The sequence below is a fragment of the Chaetodon auriga genome, chromosome 1 (assembly GCF_051107435.1).
Source record: "Chaetodon auriga isolate fChaAug3 chromosome 1, fChaAug3.hap1, whole genome shotgun sequence".
Lineage (NCBI taxonomy): Eukaryota > Metazoa > Chordata > Actinopteri > Chaetodontiformes > Chaetodontidae > Chaetodon > Chaetodon auriga.
In genome coordinates, this window is record NC_135074.1 from 10,802,084 (window position 1) to 10,828,653 (window position 26,570).

Below are 26,570 nucleotides of genomic sequence, written 5' to 3' on the forward strand. Positions count from 1 at the left end.
ATTCTGTTGATTAAACGCACACACTTAAAATGACGACTTTTTTTACGCACAAAGGAAGAATAAGAAAAAAGAGAGCACAGCAAGTGGAGCGCCTGTTTTAATTCCTGTCGGTATCTTGCAAGCCCATATCCTGGCATACAACAGCCGATTTGTTATTGATCAAGTGTGAAAGTGACGGCTTCGTATTTGGAAGAGAAGAAAAAAAAAAAAGAAGAGAGTTGAGAGTTGACAGACTCGCATGATGTCGCCATCCAAAGGGGGGCTGCCAGGCGCACTTGAGACTTACTGCAACGAGCCTTGTTAAAGAGGAAAAAAATAGAGAAATAGAGAATGAGAAGGATTGTTAGTTAACGCGAGAGAGGGAGGGGGTGAGGAAGAAACGGAGAGAGAGAGAGAGAGAGAGAGAGAGAGAGAGAGAGCATGGATTTGGGCAGGGCTGTGGTTACCCAGCATAAGCTTGCCTTTTCCTTCGGTGACTACACCCCGAGAGGAGGAGCGTAGTAGGCGTCGGGATCCTCAATTTTTCAACTTAGCATCTTGGCAGGACATTTTCCCAAGCAAAGCCCCCGTCCGACGGGTAAAAAAAAACTTCTGCGCGGGCATGAGAGCGACGGTGCAACTCAGATAAGGGAGCAACAGAAAAAACAGAAACCAGACAAAACATCCGACGGGCAGTGGCTGGCTGGCAGCGAGCAAATTAATCCATCCAACATCTAAGCCTCTCACTTTTACTTTTTGCCTTCACCATTGTCATTTAGCGGGGGGGACAGACAGCGGGTCTGCAGACACACGGCTCTATGCGCTCCGACAGCAGCGCATGAGAAAATAAAGAGGGGAAAGTGCGCGAGTTAAGTGGCTTCTACTCTCCGGGCTCCAGCATGGCGTATCCTCAGGGCTACTTGTACCAGCCCTCCGCTTCTCTAGCCCTGTATTCGTGCCCTGCGTACAGCACCAGCGTCATATCGGGACCCAGAACCGAGGAACTTGGGAGATCCTCTTCGGGATCTGCTTTTGCGCCCTATGCCGGATCTACTGCGTTCACCAGCGCCTCGCCAGGCTACAACTCCCACTTACCGTACAGTGCAGACGCGGCGGCAGCTGCCACATTCACCTCGTACGTGGTGAGTAAACTAAAGGTGATTATTCAGTCTAATAGGAAGTAAAAGCGATGATATTAACTCGTTAAAGAAGCCTTAGGTGTCCGCTCTGCATTCGGAGCCAAGGGATTAAGAGGGAAATGTGCGTCACCGAAGAGTGCATGGATATAATATTACAGGATGTCAGGTCCAGAAAACGTGCTGTTGAGTAAACAGAACTAATTTGATTGAGTGTTGTGCTATTATATGGTTCCTCAGTAAATTGTAGTTTTTATGGGAAAGGGTGGGCAATGGCTTGCCGAAGCTTCTGCGCTCATAACTGACTGAAACGCGCCGTGTGATGGCAATTTAGGTCACCGCTTGTTCCTCATCGTCCTATCAGTTATGGTAGTTGTAAAACTCAGACTACATATTCCAACTTTTGACTAAAGACGGAGGAAAATTGTGTTTTACTTTTGCTGTATTCTCAGCGAGTGATCTCATGGCAACACAAGTCATTCATGCACAGCGGCTGTACAGGCCCAGAGACTACAAAGACTGATCGCAGAAGAATAGGCAAAGAAACTGAACCTTAGGCCCATCGCGCTTAATGTCAATACGCTAACATAACTGAAATTTGGACTATTTTTATGGCGAGAATTAGAGTCACTGCGTGCTCACAGGATTTGAGTAATTAACACGCACAGAAACAATACATTTCAAATGACCGATTAAGCTCCAACAAATTCCATAAACAATAACTTTAAACTTGAACTACTGGATTAAAGCCAGTGTGCTCGTGTATGTGTGTGTGCACATGTGTGTGTACGCGCGCGCACGTGCGCGTGTCTGAGTCTCTGTTCGCGCGCATGTACATGCGTGTGCGCGTATGTGTGTTCATGTTCGTGTACCATAAGCCCGTCTATTTTGAGCAGTTTAGAAAATGACTGACTGAACTTTTACACACTTTTTAAATTTGGTTTTATCTATTTCTTTGTTTTCTATCACAGAGTTCTCCCTATGACCACACTACGGGTATGGCCGGCTCACTCGGATACCACCCTTACGCAGCACCCTTGGGCACCTACCCTTATGGTGACCCAGCATACCGTAAAAACGCAACCCGGGACGCAACCGCTACCCTGAAGGCCTGGCTCAATGAGCACCGTAAAAATCCCTACCCCACCAAGGGAGAGAAGATCATGCTGGCCATCATCACCAAAATGACCCTCACCCAGGTGTCCACCTGGTTCGCCAACGCCAGGAGGAGGCTAAAGAAGGAGAACAAGATGACCTGGACCCCCCGGAACCGGAGCGAGGACGAGGAGGAGGACGAGAATATTGATTTGGAGAAAAACGACGACGACGAGCCAAACAAGCCCACAGACAAGGGAGACTCCACAGACACAGAAGCAGGTCGGTGGTGCAGAAAAAAAGGGGAAAAAAAGAGAAAAAAAAATCATCAATTTTTCATCGCAGTCGTTTCCACTCAGGGTGCAAAATTGATTGCTGGTTAATGGTGGTATATTATTTATAATGGGACAATTGCTTTAAATAATAATCACCTTGAACTCCCCTCGTTTGACTTCTCAGGGGCTGAAATTGCTGGTGACGCAGAGTGTTTAGCAGTCAATTTATCTTTAACGGCGTAATAAGGATACAGCTGGTGTATCGCGCCGGGTATTCGCCTCAAAATATTGCCTTTGTATGATAATTATATCACCGTTTTGAGTGCTTGATGAATGCTTATTATCATCACCACCGATGTGACACCATAATATTTAATCCGGAAATATATTTGTAAATTAGAATAGCCAGCACACTCTGACTTTATTTTGCACCACATTGTTCGGTTTAGTGCAGCACTGTTTATGCTCTTTCATAACAGTGTTCATTCACCTTTTTTCGGCTGGCGCAAATCTTCATGAGGGCAATTTACAGCACACACACACTTAATAACTGTTTTTAAGGGAAACGTGCATAAGCAGCCTAATTATTTTTATGTATCCGATTTCAGTTTGCATCGGTGCCCACTCGCCTCGTGGTCACCTACAGCACGTGTTACTGCTTTAGCGACGTTTAAATGTTTCGCTTCTTTAGCAGTAATTCTGTTCTTTATTTGTGCTTTAGATCATAAACTGCTGAACCCGGGGGACATAGGCTGTGACAGATTTAAAGAGGAGAACCCAGGCAAAGACACGGATCCCCTTCTCAGCGACTCGGAGTTAAAAGACCAGGAGGAGCGGACTACAGAGTTGCTGCCGGATTCCGCGAAACCCACCACTTCGTCTCCCTCGGCGGTGCCCCGAGGGAACCAGAGCATTGCGCAACAAGACAAGCCGTCAGATTTGAGCCAAGCACCGGGTACGGTGACCAGCAACGTGACCTCTGTTATCCACTCGCCCCCTTCAGCCCCTAAACCCAAACTCTGGTCCCTTGCGGAGATCGCCACGTCGTCAGACAGGTGTAAGGGCAGCGGCGAGGCGCCACAGGCTTGTCCCGGTTTGGGTCAGAGCGCAGTGATGGGCACCAGCGCGTCTCCATCACGGTCCTCCCCTCAGTGCCCGCTCCCCAACAGCACGGTCCTATCCAGGCCTCTGTACTACACCTCCCCTTTCTACCCCGGCTACACGAACTATGGTGGCAGTTTTGGACATCTTCACAGTAACCACGGCTCGGTAACCACGGGCTCCACGGCACATTTCAATGGATTAAACCAGACTGTGTTAAATAGAGCAGAGGCTTTGGTAAGGGAGAGCCAGAAAGTCAGAGGCCAAACGCAGGTAGATCTTTGTAAAGACTCCCCTTATGAACTAAAGAAAGGTATGTCAAACATTTAATACCTGAATATTTTCCACTCACGCGGACTTTTATTTATTTTTTGTGGTTGCATTAAAAAAAAAAAGAGAAAAAAAGAAAAAAGAAAAAGAACAATGATGAAGCAAATTCTGAGAACAGTTATTTTCTGAGTAAATGCTTATCCTCAAATTTTTAGTTTCTGAATGGTTAATTCTAAAATGTAACAAGAATGGTCTTAATCGCTGCAGCCGCCTGAGTCTATTTGTATTAAAGACTAACATGTATATTTAATGTAGCATTTTTGTATTTAAAATGGACAACACACTATCTTTGAAGTAAATTATGGAAAAAAAATATATACTTGTGCAGCGATTATTTGGGGGAGCAGTTGGCATTGCCTGATATGTGTTTAAAGTGCTTCAAGGCCAATTAATTTATACGATAAATTAATTACATTTTGCACCGTGACAGATGTTTCAATGGTAATCATCATCTCTAAATATTCTGGAAGTGAGAGCTCTGACAGACTTGAAAGAAAAGGCCTGCATTTAGAAAAAAGAAAAAAGGCTGTTGGAATATCGAAACAATAAAAGGGTTTAGTTTCGGTTTGGTTGGTGCAAATATTGAGAGGATTTTTGATTTTTTTTTCTTTCTTTTTGAATGAAAAATGTTGGAAACAACACAGAGGTATATTTTGGTCTATGGCGCATTACCAGTTTATTTTTTATTTTTTTCTTTAGACACAACCAGGGCCTTCTTTCCCCTCCCTTTCACTTGAGCACGTTTCTAAAAGTGGATATTGATATAATAACAACACCGAGGCGCAGTCATTTAACCCAATTACCTATCGTGTTTTATGCAGAGCAATCAGGTGGTGAACTCCGGTAATGAGCTCGATTTTATGCCAAATTTAGACCTCATTACTATTTTCCAAGGCGTGGCAAAGCTGTTAAAAGGGACGCGACCATGCATTTAGAACATACTGCCCTATTATATATCATTAATGGAGAGTGTCTTTAATGGCGCGTAGATGTGAAACACTGGTGTTTGGAGAAAAAGGAGGACGCTGTCATGCACACAGTGGAGACAGGCAGATATTACTATACCGTGTAGCCGGTAGCAAGGCACTGTCCTCCAACTCTTCCAACTTCTACAGGTAGGTGTCACACTTGCTCCTAATTTCAAGGGGACTTCTTTGTTAATCCGTCACGGAAACCCATCCCTGATCAAATGGCCTAGTTAAAAAGAAGTGGAGCCAATGGGGCACGCACAATGATCACAGTTATTATGAGGATTATAGCAACTTTGACAAGTGGATAAAAAAGGCATGAGTTACAGACTTGACCGACAGGCAGAAGATAAAAAAGAAAGAAGTGAGAAATGTGCAGGTGTTTGTTTTTATTTAACAGTGGAGCAATATATTCCAAAACAGATTAGACTGCTTTATATATAAAATAGAAGAGCAATTTATTATTATTGTTATTATTATTATTATTATTATTATTATTATTATTATTATTATTATTTTTGCAGCGGTGGGCCTAAATTTCGTTTTGTAAATATGACATTTTTTTAAAATCCGTTTATTCAGTCGTTATTACAGTACGTTTCACCGAATTGATGTTGCTTATTATTATTATTATTATTATTATTATTATTATTATTATTATCAATGTTGTTATTGTTGACCTCCACTGAAGTGGGACAGCATGCTCTTGTTTATGGCTGCCATTAATCTCTATAGTTTACTTTCCCCTTCTCCAATTTGAAATCTCCCCTGAGGTTTATATAATTCCCTTAGCCTTAATGTCCTCTATTCGGGCCCTCTATTTTAATCTGACAGAGTGTGCTGGTGCAGTGATTGCGACACATCAGCCGGCTAAGTAGCATAATTATGTTTTTTCTTTGCTGGTCCCCGGGGGATTGAACTGTTCGATGCAATGTCCCCTAAGAGAGTATTAGAGTTTTATTAGAAATTGCGTTGTTTTCTCCGAATTGATTGAAGAAGTGATGTTTCACGGGGACAATATACACACTGTTCGTGCGGTGTAAATCATCTGTGTGAGGCTAGGTAAATACTGTGACGTTTATATATGTCAAGTAGGTTTTTCAGGTTTGTGTGCGCGTCTCTCTCTGTGTGTGCGCGTGCGTGTGTGTGTGTGTGTGTGTGTGTGGCGGGGTGAGGGGAGGGGTGTGTGGAGTTACAATGTTGCAAGCCAAACAGAGAGCCGGTTGATAATGTTTTTCCAATGAACTTCTTGATTTAAATATACACGGGAAATGTGGGGCGGATGATCATCTAAACTGCCAAGATAGATCGAGAACAGGGGACAGGCGTGAAGAAACAGGCCTGACGTCTTCCTCACTATTGCAACAGTTTAAAGTACTTGAGCTTGTTTATGTACAGTGCTGTTTTGTAGGAGTGTTTTTTTTTTTTTTCTCCCCCCCAAGGATGTTCAAATGTGCTATCTAGGTTTCTCTCCCCCCAACTCACAGCCAGTGAGAGAAAAAGACCAAGAGGTCGTGGGTGCGCCTGTAGAGTCTGTAATAATCCTTTGCACTGTAATTAATTACTATTATAATTATAATTATTATTATTATTATTATTCCTGTAAAAAAAAAAAGGTAGGGGTTTAAAGCAAGTGTTTAAAGCAGATATTATATTTTTATATATCATACAGGGAAACCCGCGACAGCTTTGATTGCACTGTATTTTAAGCTCACCATGTTCACTACAAGGCTGCGTATGAAAAAAAAAAAAAAAAAAAAAGAGAGAATACCATCTCACTAATTAAAAATATATATTTGATCGTTGATTACTTGTTCTATTTCTGAGCGTGATAAAAGCCAGTCAATTAACCCCAGATTACTGGAGGAAGCGGAGCGAGAGGGTGTGCAGCCCTTCATCAGAGGCACGGTAGCCTGCAGGGGAGATGCTCTCTGCAACTTTATGCAACTCGGTCCCGGGCTTCCCCTCCACTTGAATGGCGTGTCGGTTCATTGTTGGGATTGCTACAATGTGAGAATACTAAGTAGGGGGTGAAACCGTTCCCACGTGTGAAAATGGGGGAAATAATCCGACAGGAGAAGAAGCAGGAGAGAAAAGAGGAGGATAAGGTCTGTACCCTTCACTCCGACTTTGTTACTGTTGAGCGTTCAGAAGCAGATTCCGGGGCGTTTGGAAATATGCTGCTTATTGCTGTCGTCATATCAATTATTATTACTATTATTATTATTTTTTCAAAAGTGAAAATAAAGGCGCTTGGCTATACACGAAGTCTGAGGGCCACGACTAACGGCTCATTTAAATCTGAATTAACCATTAAACATCCCTGCTTCGACCTGAAAAACTAATTTGTACCTGTCTCAAATCGAAATTATGCATAATTTGTGCATTGCTCTGAGTAAACCTGCGAACAGAGAAAAAGGGACAACATTTATTGTCATCTCCAGAAAAAAGCAGCTTCTTTGCGGGCTTCTCTGCCGGTTGATGTATGCATATTTACTCTAAAAGTAGACACATTTATGTGTGTGCTTCGCTGTGCTGGTGTCATGAGGGAGACTTTCAGTGGTGACTGAAAATAGTGCTAATATAAGACTAATGAGTAACAAGAGTAAACCGTGGTTTCTTGTTTGTTTCCGACACTTTTGGGAACGGTGGGATCTAATGAAGTGAAAGTTAAGTCTGCAGGCACCTGTGGCCCCGCATGATCCCTTTATTATTGTAATTATCTGCGCAGCCTATGTGTGCAGGTTTATCAGAGGTAAAGCCACGTTTCCCAACATTTCCCGAAGTCTAGGGATATTTTAGGATAAAAAGATGCACTGTGAATGCTGTTAAAACCAGATCTCTGATCTAACTTTACGCATCTGCAAGAAATCTGCAAGTCAAAACCCACCGGCTCAACTAGAGCTGCAGGCCTGTACGCATCCGAGAGGACAACACATATAAAGACATTTTAAAAGGTGTAATTAAATTGCTGATATAAAATTCGATCTGCCTGATAATCTACCGGAGATCGGTTTACCCATCACTGATTTGACACCATTCAAAACGCACCTACTGCAAACTACAAGCCTGAGATAGCAGCAGTTTGGCAGGAGATTTGCCGCGGGGGCAGACTTGTGAAGAAACTTGGAGCTGTGGACCGAGCAGATTAGACACCTGCCACTGGACGGTTCCGTGAACGCCTCTCAAATGCTACTGTATGTCAGAGCTCAGGGAGAAACCGAAACCTGTTGATAAACACACTCCCAATATCACTGCAGGATTACTCAGCGGGACCGACGCTGCTTCGTATAAACAGCTTACTGATAAAAACGTCCGGCTACACGATACAACACGTAACGAGTTGGGGTCAAATTCGACTCAAATGCGTAAATAGACACCCGCTGTACTTAACCTGCGCAGATTATTCACAGGGGGGCATCATCAGAGACCTGAATGTGGTGCCAAATGCGGTATAAAAGAGGGCTGAAATAAAAGCAGGGCGGTTTTTTTCTCTTTTTTTTTTCAGAAGCGGGTCGCTCATGTCTGTGACTGAAATGCGGTCGGCTGTTGAGATATTTGCTTTCCATGGATTTTCACGTTCCCTCTTCAAAAATAGCCTCCAACTTCAAAAAAGAAAAAGAAAAGGAAAGCAGTATAATGCTTGACAGGGAGCAGCTGTGCGTCTGTGACAGGCAGACTTTTCTTTCTAGACATATATTATGTGCATTTATTTTCTATAGGGGCGTTAGAAGATCCCTAAAACACATTGTTTGGCTCTGTTCTCTAGCACTCCTTCCGCAATGTGCCTCAAGAACATAAGCATTCAGTCGTTTCTCATTCATTTTTAAACGCAAAGACGTGAGAGGATCTTCTTTAGGGAGCTTCAGTGAGGACTTCAGTAACTGCTCATGGCTATTTAATCATCATCATTTCCTAAATGAGAAGGCTAATTAAGGACAATATTTCAGCTTTGTCTTCTGCTGAGACTGCACGTGAACCTTCAGGCTGGGGTAGACAGTGTATGTGCTGTGTTTGGGTATAACGACGTGTCCAACAGTTCAGTTTTTCTTTGAATCAAGCAACTGACTTCTGGTGTGCGTAATCACCTACTTTTGAAATCCTTAAAAAAAAAAAAAGAAAGGAAAAGAAACATCACGTCAAGGTACCGTGTGCTTCAAGCGCTTGGCACCTCCAGTGTTAAGTGGAGTTATAAAACAGTCTTGAACACACTGTAAAGAGACCCAGATACGGTGGCAGAGAGTGATTTACCACTATTTTTTTGCACTTCATGGACTGTTTTTCTATTTCTCTGTGGAGTTCCTCTGGGAGAGATTACACGTGTAATTTTCAGCTGTGAGATGGTTTAAGTGTCCCCCACCCCCACCCCCAACATAAATAAAACATTTCTATGAAGAAGGGGGAAAAGGGGGAAAAACATTAGGGAAGAGTGATGAACTATGAAGTCCTAGGAGGCCAGGGGTTGAGGTTGGGAGAACTGAGGGATTCAGTTCCAGTGGCAAATAATGAGAAGCCTATTTAGGAATGGCTGGATTATTAGAACGTGTTCATAACGCAAAATAAAATATAATTGACTTTCTTTTAAAAGGTGATCATTTAAATTCAAAATGCTTCAGCTCTGCAAACAAGTGGTCTAATTTTAATGTATGAACAGCATAATACACACAAACACACCCACGCACACCCACAGAGCTCTACTCTGCGAGCACCTTGACTCCTTGAAAGGAGCTGCTCATTGACCAATCTGCTCTGACAGCAGTGTGGCGTGAGCTTCTGACCCCGTGACTGCAAAGGGTCTGTGTTCAGTGGCCATGTAAGGGCTCACTGGCGCCCACACTGGGGGTTTCTGCCCTGCCCTGGAGGAGGTGACGTGCACGTACACACATACACACACACAAGTGTTCATACACTCGCACGTACACATGCACACACATTACAACACATACATGCACAGGAGGGACTTCTATTCCACGCCAAACCCCCTCAGGTATGCACAGCCACAGAGCAGTAAGTGTGTGCATCCAGTCTGGAGGTGGAGACACCGGCAGGTTCTTCCTCCTGTGACTCTGTACAGGTCCTGTCTGTGTCTTCGCCTGGCTCCTCCCTCGCTCTGGCTGCAAGGTGAGCAGGTTCAGCACAGCCACTCCTGAAACACTGACTAATGCCTGTGTTTTGTGACACAACCCTGCTACCGCACACAACGCAGCATCGTGCTCGGCAGTTTACATCACACCGTGCGTATTAAAGATCATCCGAAATAACACAACAGCCATGTAGCGTATCGATCTCCTGCTACTGGGCTGCACCGGGGCCAGGGTCTCTGTAGATTTCTTCAATGGTAACAAAATAGTAGATGCGGTTTGTGAGGACACATTAAAAATGGCATCAATATATGTACACTAAGGCTCCCTAACAACAATATTACCGGTTGTGATGAAGATTGATGAACTGTTTTCTTTCAGTGACTTCAGAGGGTCCAGGAGGGAGGAGGGGCACCAAGCTGCCTGACTGTTTATTTACATTTGCCCTTTTTAAATGATCCCTTTCTTCTCAACATCTGCTCCACATTACCACACAGATATCTGTCCTAATGACCGCTATAATGCCTGCGCTCACACACACACACGTGCTCACACATACACTGCCTGTAACATTACCATTATCCACCGTTCATTTGGGACACTTTACCCTCTCCAAACCACCTTGCACAACAAATGAACCTTCTCTCACTGCTGGCCCTTTTGTTTGCTCCGAGCTTTCCACTTTTCCTCCCAGTTTGGTGTAGTCTGATGGATGCAAATGGGCACTTACTTAATTGGATCAGTTCCCAAGATGGAGATAAACGGGGCATTGCCTTTTTCTTTTTTCCCTTCCCCAAGTTATTTTGAGCCGTGCTCAGTTCAGCGGTGTGTGGAGAGAACGTTAATGAGGAGGGGCGAGGAGACACCGCCGCTGCTGGACTCATTCAAAACTCTGTGCTCCAGACTGGCCCTCACTCCCACACAATGAAGGAAGGAAGCTGCATGGGCCCCATGTGTGACGGTGTCTCGATGCCAATTTAGTAAAGTGCCTGCTAGTGATGCAACTCGGAAACTGTCCAATCAAGAAGCAGCACACTGGCTGCTCTGGTTCTGTCATTCAACACACAAATTAGATGGCAGCCAAATCTAAACATAAACATGGAGGAAAACAAATCAGTTTAGTTCATGTCAATGCTTGCTCATGTTACACCTGAATGTTCCAGACACAGTAGATGATTACCAATGAAAAATGTTTGGCAGTTTCTTTTTCTTCCTGAACCCCACCACCACCCATCCCAAAAAAAAAAAAAAAAAAAAATCAGGCGGTGGCTACATGCCAGTGGGAGTGTGTTGGCTGCTGCACCCTGATTAACAGGGTGGTTTACAGCCAACTCCAATAGGTAATCTCATCAGAGAGGGGCTTTAAACAGATAAAGACCACCCCTAACTACCCCCCCTCAACCCCCACCCCCGTCGCCAACCCCTCCAACTGCATCCCTTCCCGCATGAGACCTCCCATCTAACGCACTATAACAGAGAGCTGCTAATACCTGAAGGAGGCTAACATGGCCAGCCACAAACCAGGCTCAAATCTTCTATTGACCTCATTTTCAATAAAGGCGCCGTTTCCAGTCTGATGGATGATTTGTTGGTCTTGCATGGAATGGCCATCTGGATGGAAGGATATGATCGCTGTAGTAGGTATGCATCACCTGCCAGCTAGGATTCTCGGCATAGACTGAAGCTCGCAAGCTACAGCTATGCGTCTGTCTGTGCATCTCACTCGAGCTGATATGTTAAAACCCAGAGCAGCCTTAAAAAGGAAAGAAAGGAGAAAGGAGAGCTAATTGAATTTTGCACCATATGGTCACTATTGGCTCCGTTTTTTTTTTTTTTTTTAATCTCAAGTCAAACATGAGGTTATTTTGATCCAATATGAGAAAATCCCTGGTTGCATCTGGAGACATAACAGCAGTTCATTCAGTTATCAAAAGCTTTGTACCCAGGCCTCTTTGTTGCAGAATAAAGAGGAGGAATCCAAAACAAATCTGTGAAAGAGCTTTGGCTATAGTAAAACCCCTTGTCCCACACAGCCTCCCTTTTTCTTGTTTGGGGAGCGCAGACTGGGTTCACAGTAGCTGCACTTTAAGTATAGAAAGATCTGATTTATTAGCTTGTCAGGGGAAGCATTGTTCAAGAAAGCAATCAAAAAGCACTTACCTAGCTCCTCTAAAATTACTGCTTTTTTCACTGGCTAATTTGTGTAACTCCCATGGAGAGGCTGGCAAAGAGTTTGATGAGGCATATAATGATGATTAATGAATTTATTGCCCTGCTGCTCATCAAACGGTTGTAGTATATACTTCTCTCCCTTTCTTCCAATGTGTTGCGCAGGCTCCGGAGCGACAGAGGGGCAGAGATGAGATAGTGTTGCCTTCCTCCCTGCTACCTCCCTTTGGCTGTTAACCTGACTGACCTGATGGGCATGAGAATGTAGCAGAGGGTCTGTGGGCAGAGTGGGAGCACAATGGACAGTTTAATAAAAGGTTAAACTGGAAATGCGAGTAAACCTGCTGCGAGGTACACATGATGTCAACTTTCAGTCTCTGATCACTTTTGTGGGAAACACCGGGGGTAACCAGATCCACAATGCCTCTTCTGCCCTCCACCACCCACACAACAACCTCTCACAGCCCCCCCCCCCCCCCCCCCCCCCCCCCCCCGGTGCACCAACCTGAAAAGGAGCAAGAGGGAAAAAAGCATGGAAGCCACTAACAAAGTCTTGGTAATAAGTCAACAAAAATCACCACCAAGAACACCATCTACGTAGGAAGCAACGACCATGCTGAAAAATGGAGGCGCGGCGTTCGCGCATTGCATTATTGTGTTCAAACAAGGGCGGCTCTCATCACAAACGATGATTAACGACTGACGGGTTTGTGTGTGTGTGTGTGTGTCGGTGGGCTTGTGAAACGGTCACTGTGGGGTCAAAAGCACTTCTACATATTTGCTAAGTAAGCCCACCCCCTCCACCCAGCCTGCTCCCATAACTCCGGGGTCACGCATCTCTCCGTTCAACATTGTATAGGATGTTTACACTTGATTACACCCCATGCCTTCCTATTCCCTGCTCTTTGGCCGACTGTGCTTGATTAAGTCCTCGCTTGTTCACCATTGCTGGCAACGAAAGAATGAATTGTTGTAAACCCCCCAACCCACCCCACCAACACCACACACACACACACACACACACACAAACACACATCACCACCCCCACCATCACCCTTTTTGAGATCAGCTCCCTGGATAGGCTGTTTCTGCATTCACTGATTCATTAGGTTGGTCCCTTAAATACATCAAAGAGCTCCTTCGCTCACACAATAAACCAATAAAAGCAATTATAACCCCATATCTTCCAGGCAATGTTGATCTCTTGGGTGTTAACGTTAGATAATGAAAGTGTTTGATGACATAAGTTTCCTGAGAAAGCTCACTTTCTGTCTCTTTCTAGTGCACACGCTCGATGGTGGTTCTTTAAGCACGCAGTGCAAAATAGCACATGCCACAGTTTCCCCCTCAAATAACATGCATGTAATTTGCCCATACTATTTCATAACCCCAGAGTTTGCAGTTAAAATTAGAAGCCATGCAAATTCTTTGCAAGTATAGTGAGAGGCCAGCGTAAATGTAGCGGTGCTTTGGCTCTCATGCGTTTAACATTAAATGTTACCAGTTAAAGTTCTTTAAATATTTATCGCCCTCCCTTGCTCTCTCCCTCTTCATGTTTGATGGAGTGGATGGAGAGGTTTACGTGGAGGCCCTTCTGGCTCTGATAACCTCTTCCGCTGGCACGGTGGAGATGAAATGCATTTGTCAAAAGGAGAAATTGAGATTCACTCAGTGCTGCCTGATATTGCTTTCATTCCTTTTTCTCAAAACAAGAGACAGCAACCCAATCAGGGGAATCGGCATATGCAGATCACGGCGATAAATTTTTCATGAGCATGTTTCATCTTAAAGCAGATAAAAAGGAAGAAGGGGAAAGTGGTTATTAAACAAAAGATGGAATCAACAGAGTGAAAAATGGCGTTAAAAATGAAGTTTCTGAGTGGGTGTTTTGCTTCACAAACCATTTCAATTCTCTGACAAGTATGTATATAGTACAAATTATTGTACTGCATACAGTGTGCTAAATGGGAACAGTTTAAAACCTCCTATTATGCAGTTTGGTAGCATTTCTAGTATGTACGTTTTCTGTGGCACAAGTTAAAAAAAGACATTTTTCTTTCCTCTCTTATTGGAAACACATTGAAGCAACGGTCAACAGGTTCACTTGCATATATCACCAATAGGTTATAATCACACTGTCGCCTGTGGGAATCCTGGAATTTTAATGAATGATGCTTCGGCTTCCACACGCATGAGCTTTAGTCTCTCAGGATGGGGTGGAAGCGTGTGTTCAAACAGTATTTGCATATAATTTTCATGGTATATTTCAGCCCAACAGGTGCTAAATGGGTGGAGTTTGCCATGTAAGATGAATAGAGGTAAATGAAGATGCTCATGGAATCACAAGAAAATGTATCTACCTTTGTCTACCTGATGCACTAAAGTCTGCATATCAGAAAACATGAGTCAATCAGAAATGTCCACACAAAGCATGAGCATAACAAGTCAAAATCCCCATGACGTTCCTCATAAATTCCAGAAAACATGTCAACTCATTAAGCGCAGTCAATATGCCACTGAGCAAGGCATTCATCCCGCTGCTCCAGTACAGCCGTAAAAAAGACCATAGGTTGTCAGCTGAGGTTTTCTGAGTAAACAGGACGAAAACACACACTGCGCACCTGAAATAAACCGAAAATGGCTTCACCACTTTCCCGTGTGCCAGCGCGCTAGCAGAGGACGACTGCGAGATCCCCTCCAGTCCTTGACCTGTTGACTGACTCACAAATGCACCAACTTAATTAGCAGGTCACCAGTCAGCACTTGCACTGTCATTAGTAAATACATGAGTATTGACACACACATATACAGTAAAAACCTTCCGCACATTATGTCATCGACTAGTGCAGTTTTACCTCCAAGGCGACAGGGTGTAGAGCTGATGAGGGGTCGACCAACCAATTACAACTGTTCCACCTGAAGCAGTCAATAGCAAGTAAAACCTTGATTCATTATCAAAAGTGCATGGATAAAAATGCTAAGTAAAAGAGAAAAAAAGATATATGGACTGTCATAATATGCGTACAGTTAGATCCTATTTTGTGTGCATAATTGCTTTAATGTGGGCTATTAAGCCTAAGTGGATATGATTTTACTGTCTGCCCTACATTCAGTGTGATCGCTGCCATGATCAATACTTATGATTTGTAAGTCACCAGCCATCAATGGCATAGTGTGATAGTTAAGCATTTGACCTTGTGAGGAAGAGCTCTTTCCTTGCTCTTGAGACTATCAAAGGGCACACAGATGCTGGAGGACAAAGGATACAGACTGCAAACACAGGGAGATACTGTAGACACACGAGACAGACCGAGACGCTTCATCTGTATGCGCCTTTTTACAAACTATGGCCACCCATCTCCTCAGATGTTCATATCTTTAAAGATGTATCACGCAATCAGTCTCTTGTAAACTTCAGAAAGTCTTTGTACGGCCAGGTAGAACGTGCCAACATACACAATAAGTTTGGCTTTTGGAAAAATTAATATTCACTGACATCAAATTGAAACCTTGCAGGCAGGAGAAAGGGTGTAATGATGTGGAGCTGAAATATTTGAGGCTTTGGTTGGGTTACATTCTTTCTTAACATAAGGCCTGTTTAAAGTGCCTCGCTGTGTATGGTAATAACACACACACGCGCACACACACACAAATATGCGCTTCAGATTAGACGTTGAGCCTGAGTGACTTAAACAAGAAAAGATAACTCTTCGTATGGTGACAGATGGATAAGCTGAGCTATCTCAGGCTCTAATCTTGGAATAGTTTGAGACACTTTGTGTTTTGGCAACAGACGAACACGATATGTGATCTCCCCCTGAATGAATGAGCAATAGTGTTTTAAGAGAGAGGGATCTGTTTTTGATTCGTGTTGTGTCATGTTTTTACCGTAGGCGATCAGACACCAACATCTGGCACAATCACCCCCAAATCCAACAAAAATGTCACTGTAAGATAATACCCGGCACTAAAAATCAGAAACACCACAGGTAAATAACTGGAGCGCTCGCACATATTTCAGGTCTGCGTATCGTCTGTATCCATGGCCATGATGTATCTTTCCACATTAGAAATGTATGTCAGCGCATGCAAAGGTATTTGTGAATACAAGAAGTACTGATCACCTTGGGGGGACCTGGACCAATTAAGATGTACTTGCCTGCAATCAATAAAGAAAACATCACAGAGGAAGAACTCCCAGCCTCATTAGTATTAGCAAACCCTGACATTGGTCAGTCAGATGCTGATAAAGATCTAGCTCTCAACTCTCCTGTGTGCATGTCTACAAGTGTCTGCACACACGTGCATTTTACAACAATACACACATTCGCAAATGAACACAAATGCTTTGAAACATGTCGGGGATGTGTAAGCATCAAAGATTTGACTTCTGAAGTGCTGATGAAGACACAAAAATCACTTAAAGCTCTCTGATCTCCCCGTCAGTCAGTCATATATAATCCAGTACAGCATTATTCTTGTGTCAACATGTCCAGAATCTCTCGTTTCCACTCGAGCGCGCTCTGACCACAGGCATTTCTTGACCAGCGGCGGGGGCAAAGTTTTGCTGAATTCCGTCTTCGCTGTCTGTCTGTATGGGTGACTGAGGCTGAATCTAAAGGAAGCAGGACCAGAGGCACCTCTCACAACACAATGATCAAGTGCTTGTAGCATGAGCAGCCAGAGTGCGCAGGGCTATTAGATGTGAGTGATACGGTTGAAGTTACTCCTGTGAACTCTGCCGTGACTAGACGCTTGGTGCTTTTTTTTCTTTTTTTGGGGTGGGGGGGTGGGGTGGGGGGGTATTATTGAGGTGAGCCAGTTGAGTTGAGGGCCCAACAGTTGATTTTCTGACTCTCAACTCAGCAGCCACACAGCTCCCCTCCTTGCGTCTAGTTGAATTCCACTCGTAAGTGCTGCCATTCTTTCTTCCACTGAGCGCAGGCAACACGTGTTTGTGACCACACTCTCTCTGTTTTTCACCCTCTCTCTCCCTTCTCCACCGAACCCAGTTATTAACACAAACACTGGCTGACACTTGTTTGTGCTTTTAATTGTGTCTGGATGTTATGTCTCTTGTGAACACATACATTAGCATTTCTCTGGCACGGTATAATCACTCCTTCAACCACAACACCATGCAGACAGAGCACAGGAAATTACCACATGCACTCATGTTTGCTGCACAAGCACATTTGGCTTCGCTCGGCTCCTGTATAGTCTGCCGCAGCCTCTGACTTTGTGTTGGGTTGTGAGTAAGTGCTCTTTGTGGATGATATTTCATTTCAGCCCAGTGTAGCGACAGTAAATTGAATTATAGAAATGATCCTTCCAGTAATGTCAATAGTGTCAAACTACATGAGAGGGCTATGAAATAATGTGAAATATATATCAAAATGGTGAACTGATGATGCATTCTTCCTTGTTTGATAGTATAAAAACGTCAGTATCTATTAACATCAGGCTCAAGGACCAGTAAGACAACAATGGTAAGGATGTGCACAAAATATCAGTTTCTCTACATGCACACTCCTGTGTGATTATCAAAGACTTCACTGAAATGATGCTGAATGTCAGAGCGCATTTAGATTCTTCCCATTTTTCTCCCACTGATATAACACGACCCACAAAGAAAACCTTCTATTTCTTCAAGCTTCTTCCACATACTGTGAACAAAGCAGTGGTGTGCCAAGGATTACACTGTAAAATATGCATGTCTCAATGAAATATGCATATAGCCGTGTGTCATCAATGACATGGCTTCTACAAAGACGATACTGCGTACACAGGAACGCATGTTTCTCTGATTCTATTCCCTTGACTTTAATTGGTGTAGACACAAGAAAAGACTCATCTGGGGGAATAATTAAGCCTGACACCAATGTATTTGGTGTGCATCTTAACACGTCTCACTGAACCACTCATTTACTTTATTTGAATAACTTCTAGAACGGTAATAAAAAAAAGCATGCTATAAAAGAGGCTCAGTGCGCCAGCCAGCATTGTTTCTGAATTAAACGCCCCAAATATCTTCAGGAAATAAGATTGTTTTCCTGCGGATGGGGGCCTAATCTACTCAGTCATGGTGGTTTGAAGAGGGAATGTTTTCAAGTTTTAACAGGGTTGGTTCCAGCATTCCCACCACCACAGTGATCTAACTACGAAGAGGGGCTTCTCTTTTCCTCTCTCAGCCACCGAAGGGAAAGGAGGTTACATGGATGAGCTGTGAATTACACTCTGGAACAGCCTAAGCAAACCAGCTTGAATGCCTGGGCCCAGTGAAGTGTCACTGGTGATTAAATGATCTTCATCACGATGGCATTGTATCATCTGTGTACAGTATCGCAAAACTCTGTCCTCCGAGCAGAGATTAAAAGGAAGGATTTTTTAGATTCATTACAAGATCTAAGCCCAAGGCTATAAGGCCACCAGATAATCTCCTCATGACTCAGACTCCCACAATCGACACAAAAGCATTAGAACCATAACAGTTTGACAACAGTCAAGTGCAAGAGGGTGCAACCGGAGGGAAGCTGCGTTAGCTAGTTGCCTCTAGCTTCTTGGCTCGGGGTCTCAGGTGTCCGCTTCTCTACAGGTATGTGTTACCATAATAGAGTAGTTAAGAGGGCCTCTTGTCGAGGGCCCTTCCCTCCTGTCTCGGCACACTGACTCCAGTGTGAACAGGGGTGCCTGGCCGATTTAGCGCAGCCTTGTTAGATTGAGTATTGCACAATGGAAACTGTCATGCGGCTTGTAATGTGTAATTGAACTTGGAGCCATTTTGCTTGAGAATATTCAGACCCAGCTCGATTGGATTTCACTTAGAAAAGCCGACAGACATCCCGCACAGTTTGCTCAAAGGCTCGCACAGGCTGGGGAACACTTCTCAGAGTCGTTTTTCCCAAACGGCTACACGTCCAGTACAGTTGCACCCTTCTCTTATGTCCCCAAAACCACAATCAACCCCCACCCTCCAACCCCGACACTGCTTTCTCACAACCCACCCCACCCTCGCTTGGACTGTTTTGTCCTCTGGAACTTTCATTATGTCAAGAGGATAAAAATACAGCACCCTGTGAATTTATGGTTCCTTCAGAGTTGCCATTGAAAATATGAACTTTTCAAACATTCGCTCTGAAACCCAAGTAAGAAAACAGAACAACCACAGCGTTTATACAGAGTCACCGCAACATAGAGGCCTGTAGTCACTGCACTCGCACTTACAGCTTCTCGGTATTAAGGCGTACACACTTTAGGCTCTCAACACACATACACACGCTCGTACACATCCACCCACAGCATGAGTACACATTCATACAAGCATGTAAACATTTAAACATATCCACATGTGTCCATATGGGAAACTTAAGCATTCAGTAACAAATAAAAACACACACACACACACACACACACACACACACACACACACACACACACACACACAGGCAGACAGACAGTTGCCATAATCCATTACGTCCTCTTGGATATGTTATAAATGTTTGTTTACTGTGCCAGTTTTAAAGGACAGTCCGTATATCTTATTCCTTCCCAGTGTAAACCTGTCCTACCCATTTCAACCTCAGACACTGATGACACATCCCTTTAAACATCCCTTTCTCTTGCATGGACATATGACTCAATGATAATGACAGTATTGAGCGTTTTATAGAGTCATAATTACAATCATCTAAGCCTCCATTCTTGGGAGTTTATGTCCATCTCCACCTTTCTTTCTTTCTCTCCCTCTCTCTTTCTCACTGACAGCTGCTTTTCCTGGGAAAGTGCCTCTTTTCTCAGACGATAATCTATTGCCGTCCCCCCATCGCTTACATGTAGCTACATGGTGAGTCAGTGCTGTAATTCCGTCATTAGCTGGATAATGTGTGTGCTGTCTGTGTGTTAAAACTCTAAGTGCCAGCTTTGGTGTGACCCGGGGGCAGCCTGTGGGTTTGACTGATGCCAGTCTACCCACCAAGCGTCATTTGAGCTCTGTAATGGGTTTTGTCCGGCTCAGTTTGGTCTAGATTGGCTTACAGTACCGTGAAGTCCACGTGTGCATGTATGTGGACTAAATGCTGCTTCTTTTTCTAGCAGACAAAAGTTTTCATATGTTTGGAACCTGGGATCAAATCCTTTTAGAAGTTTTAGAGTTTTAGAAACTATAAATTGACACCAAAATAGGACTTGCTATATAAGACGAAGAGGGATGGTCCTTCAGAACTGTAGCCAAGTGGACACAATACACAAAGGGATTCTTATTAAATTGCCTCATAGAGCTCATCACTGTCTTGCACCCCACCTTTTTTTCTGTTCTTGATGAACTTGTTGACCGTGCTTGGTGACATGTCTCTGACACCGGATTCACACCAGCACACAGTAACACCCAATCATCTTCCTCCAGTTTCCCCACAGCCAGCCGTTACAGTGGGAGCATTCACCACACTGTCTGCCAAAGACAGATACCTCTAAATCAAAAGTGGAATTACAGTGAAACACGGGTTGCATTACGCCAATACTTCAAGATACACTGAAAGACACACAGCCAAATTGATAAAACATGTCTCGGCTCAGTCCCCACCTGTCTTTTTCCAATAACAAACCTGGACAATTAAGTTCTAAACTCTGCCATAAATCTTCCAGGACGCATGTTTAAAGAGTCCCTCCAGGCAGGCAGACATTTGCTTTTGATTGCAGTGTGAGGGAGAAAGAACGAAGTTTGTGTCTGGGTTTATGAGTTTTTATTGAAGAGGTCATATGTATTTATATATATATACACACACACGTGTTTGTGTGTTGACGTACATTCTAAAATGCACTGACAAATATAGACAATGTTCTTTTGTGGGGACTTTTTCAGATTTTTAAAGGCACACACATACACACAAGTGCACATGCAAAGTGCACATGCATCTACTCTCTGCATATGTGTGTGTACGTCACATTCAAACACCATTTTCAATCACAGATGAGCTCCTACCAGCCCGTGACAAATCTCCACCTGTGTGTGGGATCAGTGTTGTTGCACATGTGGGAGCTCGCCCTGATCCCACAGCCTCTGCACTATCACCCACCACCTGAGGCCCTGACTGAATGACTGACTGACTGATGGGAGAATCTCACCTGACAAAAAGCTTAAGTGATTGATCACCGAGGCTCACCTGAGCACCTGAGGGGGCCCCGCCGTGCCAAGGACTGCAGGCTGCGAGAGGGTGCACCTTTCCAGGGTTTGTCCACCTGACACCCTGGGGCGGATTCCCCAGCACATGGATCTGCATGGTCATCACCACACAGCTATGTGTATATTTGCAATCTACCACTGACTGTGTCATACCAACCTAAAACATACACAGTACACCCTGGGGACAGGAAAATTAATTAAGGCACTAAATCATTTACACTTTGAGACAAGTGTCTTTTCTGTTCTGTTCTGATCTTGAAAGGAGCCCACTGACAAAGCAGGTCTTGGAAATAACCTTGGGCTATTCCACTGACTTGTCTGAGAAATAGGATTTCGCCTCATTGAAAATAAATTAGGCCTTTTTACACCATACAAGAGCAGGCCAAATTGTGCTAAGGAAAAGACAATTAGCGCAGAATCAATCCCCTTCTTCCTGTTTCCTTTTTTTTTTTTCTCCTTTCATTTTGTTGTTGCTTTATTTCAGCAGCATAATGCATGCTAGCAAAGGAACACATAAACCATGAGATTCTTGGAAGAAGAAGGCAGACAAACCCCCATCTCGCTCGTAGCTATGTCTGGATTGCCTTCTGCGCTGAGATAGGAGTCAACATGTTTAGCGACATCAAAAGAAAACCTGATACCTTAAGTATAAGAAGATTAACACTTGCAGTGATCTTGAGCTTAGGCTTCTCCAGGACTTTCAACAGACTGTGCCAGAAGGGACAATTACCGATGAATTGGCACCAACATCTCGTAGTTATTTAACAAAATCTGGCACAGTGTATAAGCTCTCGTCCTTAAGACTTCCTTTCAAGTCTGGCCCCGGTATCAGAAGGCTAACAGATTGGGGAATGTGACGAGAGCCGACAGCAGGGGAATCTGCAGGGACACTGAAAGAGGGAGGTGGGAAAAAAGAGAGCAAGCAAGCAAGAAAGAAAGAAAAACAAAGGATACAAAGAAGCAAACAAAGAAACAAAATCGTATCACTCAGTAGACATTTTATTTCCTGACTTTAGGGCTGTGTCGTATCTCAGTTTGGATATTTGTGGTGTGTCTAAGCTCACTGGTATGCCTGTGGGTTTTTTACTGTGTACCTCAGTGGACTCAGTATGACAACTTTAGGAATGTGACATTGTGTAAAACTCTGAAAACAAATGCTCACAGTCTGACACAGAGCCACAGAGAAAGGCATGCAAAAACATGCACATACACACAGACAGAGAAATTAAAAATCCATTTTAATCGCGTAATAATTTAAATGGGATATTATTTCATGATTATTGCTCCTTATAGTAATTTATAATACTTAAGTGTCACACACATTCCCACACCCACATACACAATTAAGCTACAGAACACCTGTAAGAGATGTTATGTTGCCACAAGCGCTCAGCTAATCCTTACCTTGAGCACCACGCACTCACCGCAGGACTTCTCAGGGTTTAGAAAGTACACTACTCTTTACACATATATCACTCCCTATTAATCCAAGGTACATACCGTATGCTTGTACCTACAACGACTTTGTACAGCAAATGTAATCTGCCTGTCAGAGGGGATGCCGAAAGAGGAAGCCGCATGGGGGAGTCGTAGACAAGCGCCTCAGACAAAGATGTCTCCTTCCCTGCAGGAAACTCTGAAACAACCCCTGCTTTTCACCTCCAGAGCGTATGAGCAGGGGCAACAACTTGGGTGAAATTTCTTGCTAACTGGAGCTTTAACTTTTACTTTTTCTATCTGTGAAACTGTCACAAAGTAATAATCTATTTTATATTATTTTAATATCACCATTAGATGAAATTATGTTGATAGTGCTGAAATCATGAATTACCACTCAAATGTGTAATTTCATAGAGCTTTTTGGTTCCTTAAGTTCATTGTTTCTGTTTCATAAATCACACATTTACTGGATGGTTAGGTCAGAGTTGCTTTCGTCAGCCCTGTGAGCCTTTTCCAGAAATGGGTGTGAAAGAAAGCACTAGTTTATGAACCTGTCATCTGTAATAACTGGCCTCTGATGGGTGGCTGATATGTATTTGTTAGCTTCTTTTGATGTGTGTCTGTCACCTAGTGGCCACAAATTGATTATTGCAGCTTTAAAATGTCTCAACTGCTGCTTAGGAACAATTCAACTGCAAGTGCAACCTGTCCAAAAACAAAATGAAAAAAGTCGTCTTCAGGCGTGTGTGTGTGTATTTGCAGTGAGAAAGTGGGGATCCAACATTCATTAGCTTTTCTCGGTCATTCCTTACAGTTTCTACTGCAGCAATTAAAGTGTGATTACAGTAGTTATTGTTTTATGGAAACAGCAGAGTCATCGCACCAGCAGTAGGGTTAGCAGACGGTTAATGCTGGACCAGCTAACACCACTTGATCATTTGTTCAAAACTGAAAAGGCAATGCGGACTTAAAGCATAAAATGGATTACAAATGTAGGAGTGTGGTGTTGAGGTGAGATGCATTAATCCATCTGATCTCCACACTTTTCCATTTCCCTCTGCTACCTGAACATCTCGTGACTTTCTGCACTGGCGCAAAACGTCGAATATAAATTCCTACTGCAAATGAGTTACACATGTACAGAATTTCTAGGACACACCGTTGCTTTGCTAATGAGAAAATGTGTGTCGTCCGTCATCCCTTGTAAGTACGCGGTTGGTTTACATCCAGTTGTAAATTTAAGACACGCTCTAACCCATCAGCTTCACAAGGTTATAAAGAAGTATGATTTCTGAGTGACTTATTCCTATCCAGCCATTATGGGTCTCCAGCTTTAATAGAGCTGAATAGATGCCACGGCACGTTCCACGTTGTAAAACTCCCATCCTGCATTTTTTCAGAAAGCTGTGAGTGATCTGACGCAGAACTCCAAGACATGGTAAAGATAACAGGTGACAAGACAAGAGGCGCCAGTTCGTTGTTGGATCTAGATGCTGCCTTGGGATACTGTGACAGACGTTGGATTCTGACACGTCTCCATGGTGGATGGGGAGGAGCAGGAAAAGTGAGTGATTTGGCGTTGTTTTGGAGAAATTCCCTCCAGTCATAGTGCTCTCTCATTCCCTAACCCTCTGGAGTGGCTTTGACAGATAGACGGAGGAGACGTGACCTGAAACAAGCGGCTGTTTGATCATCTCCATACCGCTTTCATTCTGTCACAAAGATCTATGCAAAATCACATAATATTAAAAAAGATTTCAGTATTATTAAAGTGAAAATAAGCTCACTGGTGCCAATGCATTATACATCAATAACTCTGACAAAATCTATTTTGTAAGTAAACTGATGAGCCAAGGGAAGAAAGAGAAATCGTGATAATCTCAAGAAGGGTATAATGTAGGCCATAGAGAGATTTGGCATATGTCTGTGTGCGTGTGTGTGTGCGTGTGTGAGAGAGAGAGAGAGAGAGAGAGAGAGAGACAGAAAGTGTGTGTGTGTGTGTGTGTGTGAATGTTATAGAGATTCAAATAGATCCCAAAGTGTCAAGTGCAGTGAAAGAAAATTTTGACTTCTAATTTTGTCCACTCTTGAAGCCAACCACAAGAGATTAAAACCAGTGTGTGTGCATGTGCGTGTGTGTGTGTGTGTGTGTGTGTGTGTGTGTGTGTGCGTGCGTGCGTGCGTGCGTGCGTGTGAGTCTACGTGCCGGTGAATGTGCAGACAGGCATGTGTGATTTGACTGAATTCGTGGACAGTAGGCATACATTACGTGTGTTTTTGTTTGGAACCCATATCGTGAAAAAAAAAAACAAAAACAATCTAGATCTCTTTACAGAGGTAAGGTTTACCTACAGGAAAACACACACAGAAATCAACACACTCGCACGCACACACACACACACACACAAACTCTGTGCTATCCCAACACCTCATAAAGTCAGAGACCGCCCACGCCCAAACAAATTTAAAACAATCAGAGGGTTTGGCAGCAGCAGAGTGCTCGAGTCATTACTCTGGTCTCAGTGACAGCTTGCCCTGCTCACCTCATCTGTCTGCCTTCTATAAAGACCAGCCTTCTGGGCAGGCTCAGAGCCCCCCCAGCCGACCCCTTCTCACACCCTTGCTCCAACACTGGCCCTCCAGACCCTCTTGTGACAGTTCAGGCATGGTGTGGATACTTCTATTCCTAAACACTACTGCTGGGGACGCACTTCTGCACAACTCTCAAGAGGAACTTTTATTCGAAAACTTTCAAAACAGATGTCACAAACAAAGTGTCACAACACTTGCACATGACTCATTCACAAGTAATGCATCTAAAATCTGACAATATATCATCTTTACGCATTAAGATGTTTATTAGAACCCATATCTTAGCTTTTTAATTTCTTTTTTTTTTTTTTTTAAAACAAACAAGCAACAAACACTTAGGAGCACAAGAACTAAAATCCCAATCCCAAGAGACCAGAGGTAAGAAATGTTCCTGTGTCCCCAGGTTAATCATACACGAGGAAAAATATCTCACCTTTCAACCCTCTAATATGTTTCTCCACTGTGACCTTCCACTAAAGATCATTTTTATGGCTTTGTTGATTTATAACACAGTGAAGAGTGACAAGACACCCAGGGCAGTGAGGGCAGCAAAAAAATCTGCCAAGTCATCACTGTGGCCTAAACCCTGACAAATTTCACTATTGTTCAGCTTTCCTCAGTCTTTTAGCCACTGACACATTTCTATACGCCCACACAAATGTGTAAGCAAACAGATGGATGCAACTAATCACCTAATATTCACAACACACACTTTTAATCCCCCCATTTCTGACAATCACATGTAGAAGCACTCAGACACATGCAAATCTTTACCTTTTCCCCCTTAGGCACACATGCAGGGACAAATAAAGCAACACACCCGAACATAAGCCTCTCCGACTCTCCTCCACTGCTGTACCCTGCCGCAGCCGACTTAGCCAGGATTTACGCAGCCCAGTCACAGCGTCTCCATTAATTGCTGAAAGTGACACCATGCACGGTTATTACACGATTACGACATGACAGCTCTCGTTTTTCACCATTAAGAAGCAGACGGGCCTGCGCTCAGCTGCGGCAGGGTGTCAGCACATGGGAGTGAGTCGGCAGGAAGACAGGTTATACTGCGAGGGCCGCGGCATGGGGTGCTTAGCTTGCTTACAGTATGTGTTGGCACAACACACGAGCGACGTTAAGAAATTTGCTATCTTGACAAAACCACAGAAATGGCTGAAAGTCTGCTCGGTCAACGGGGACAGCAATTTGACTGGTCACTCACAAGAAAGCCG

At 43.7% G+C, this 26,570-nt stretch overlaps 1 protein-coding gene across 2 annotated transcripts; it reads left to right on the plus strand.

Moving 5' to 3' along the window:
* Positions 1-471: 471 nt before the first annotated feature.
* irx5a (iroquois homeobox 5a) lies at positions 472-4,221 on the plus strand. 2 transcript variants are annotated; one of them, XM_076749996.1, is made up of 3 exons: positions 472-1,136; positions 2,087-2,492; positions 3,207-4,221. In XM_076749996.1, exons 1-3 carry the CDS (start codon positions 879-881, stop codon positions 3,914-3,916), a joined length of 1,374 nt encoding a protein of 457 aa, XP_076606111.1. In that variant the 5' UTR covers positions 472-878; the 3' UTR covers positions 3,917-4,221. The 2 variants fall into 2 exon arrangements, with proteins under 2 accessions (XP_076606111.1, XP_076606203.1); XM_076750088.1 differs by having other exon boundaries at positions 475-1,121.
* The last annotated feature ends 22,349 nt before the right edge of the window (positions 4,222-26,570 follow it).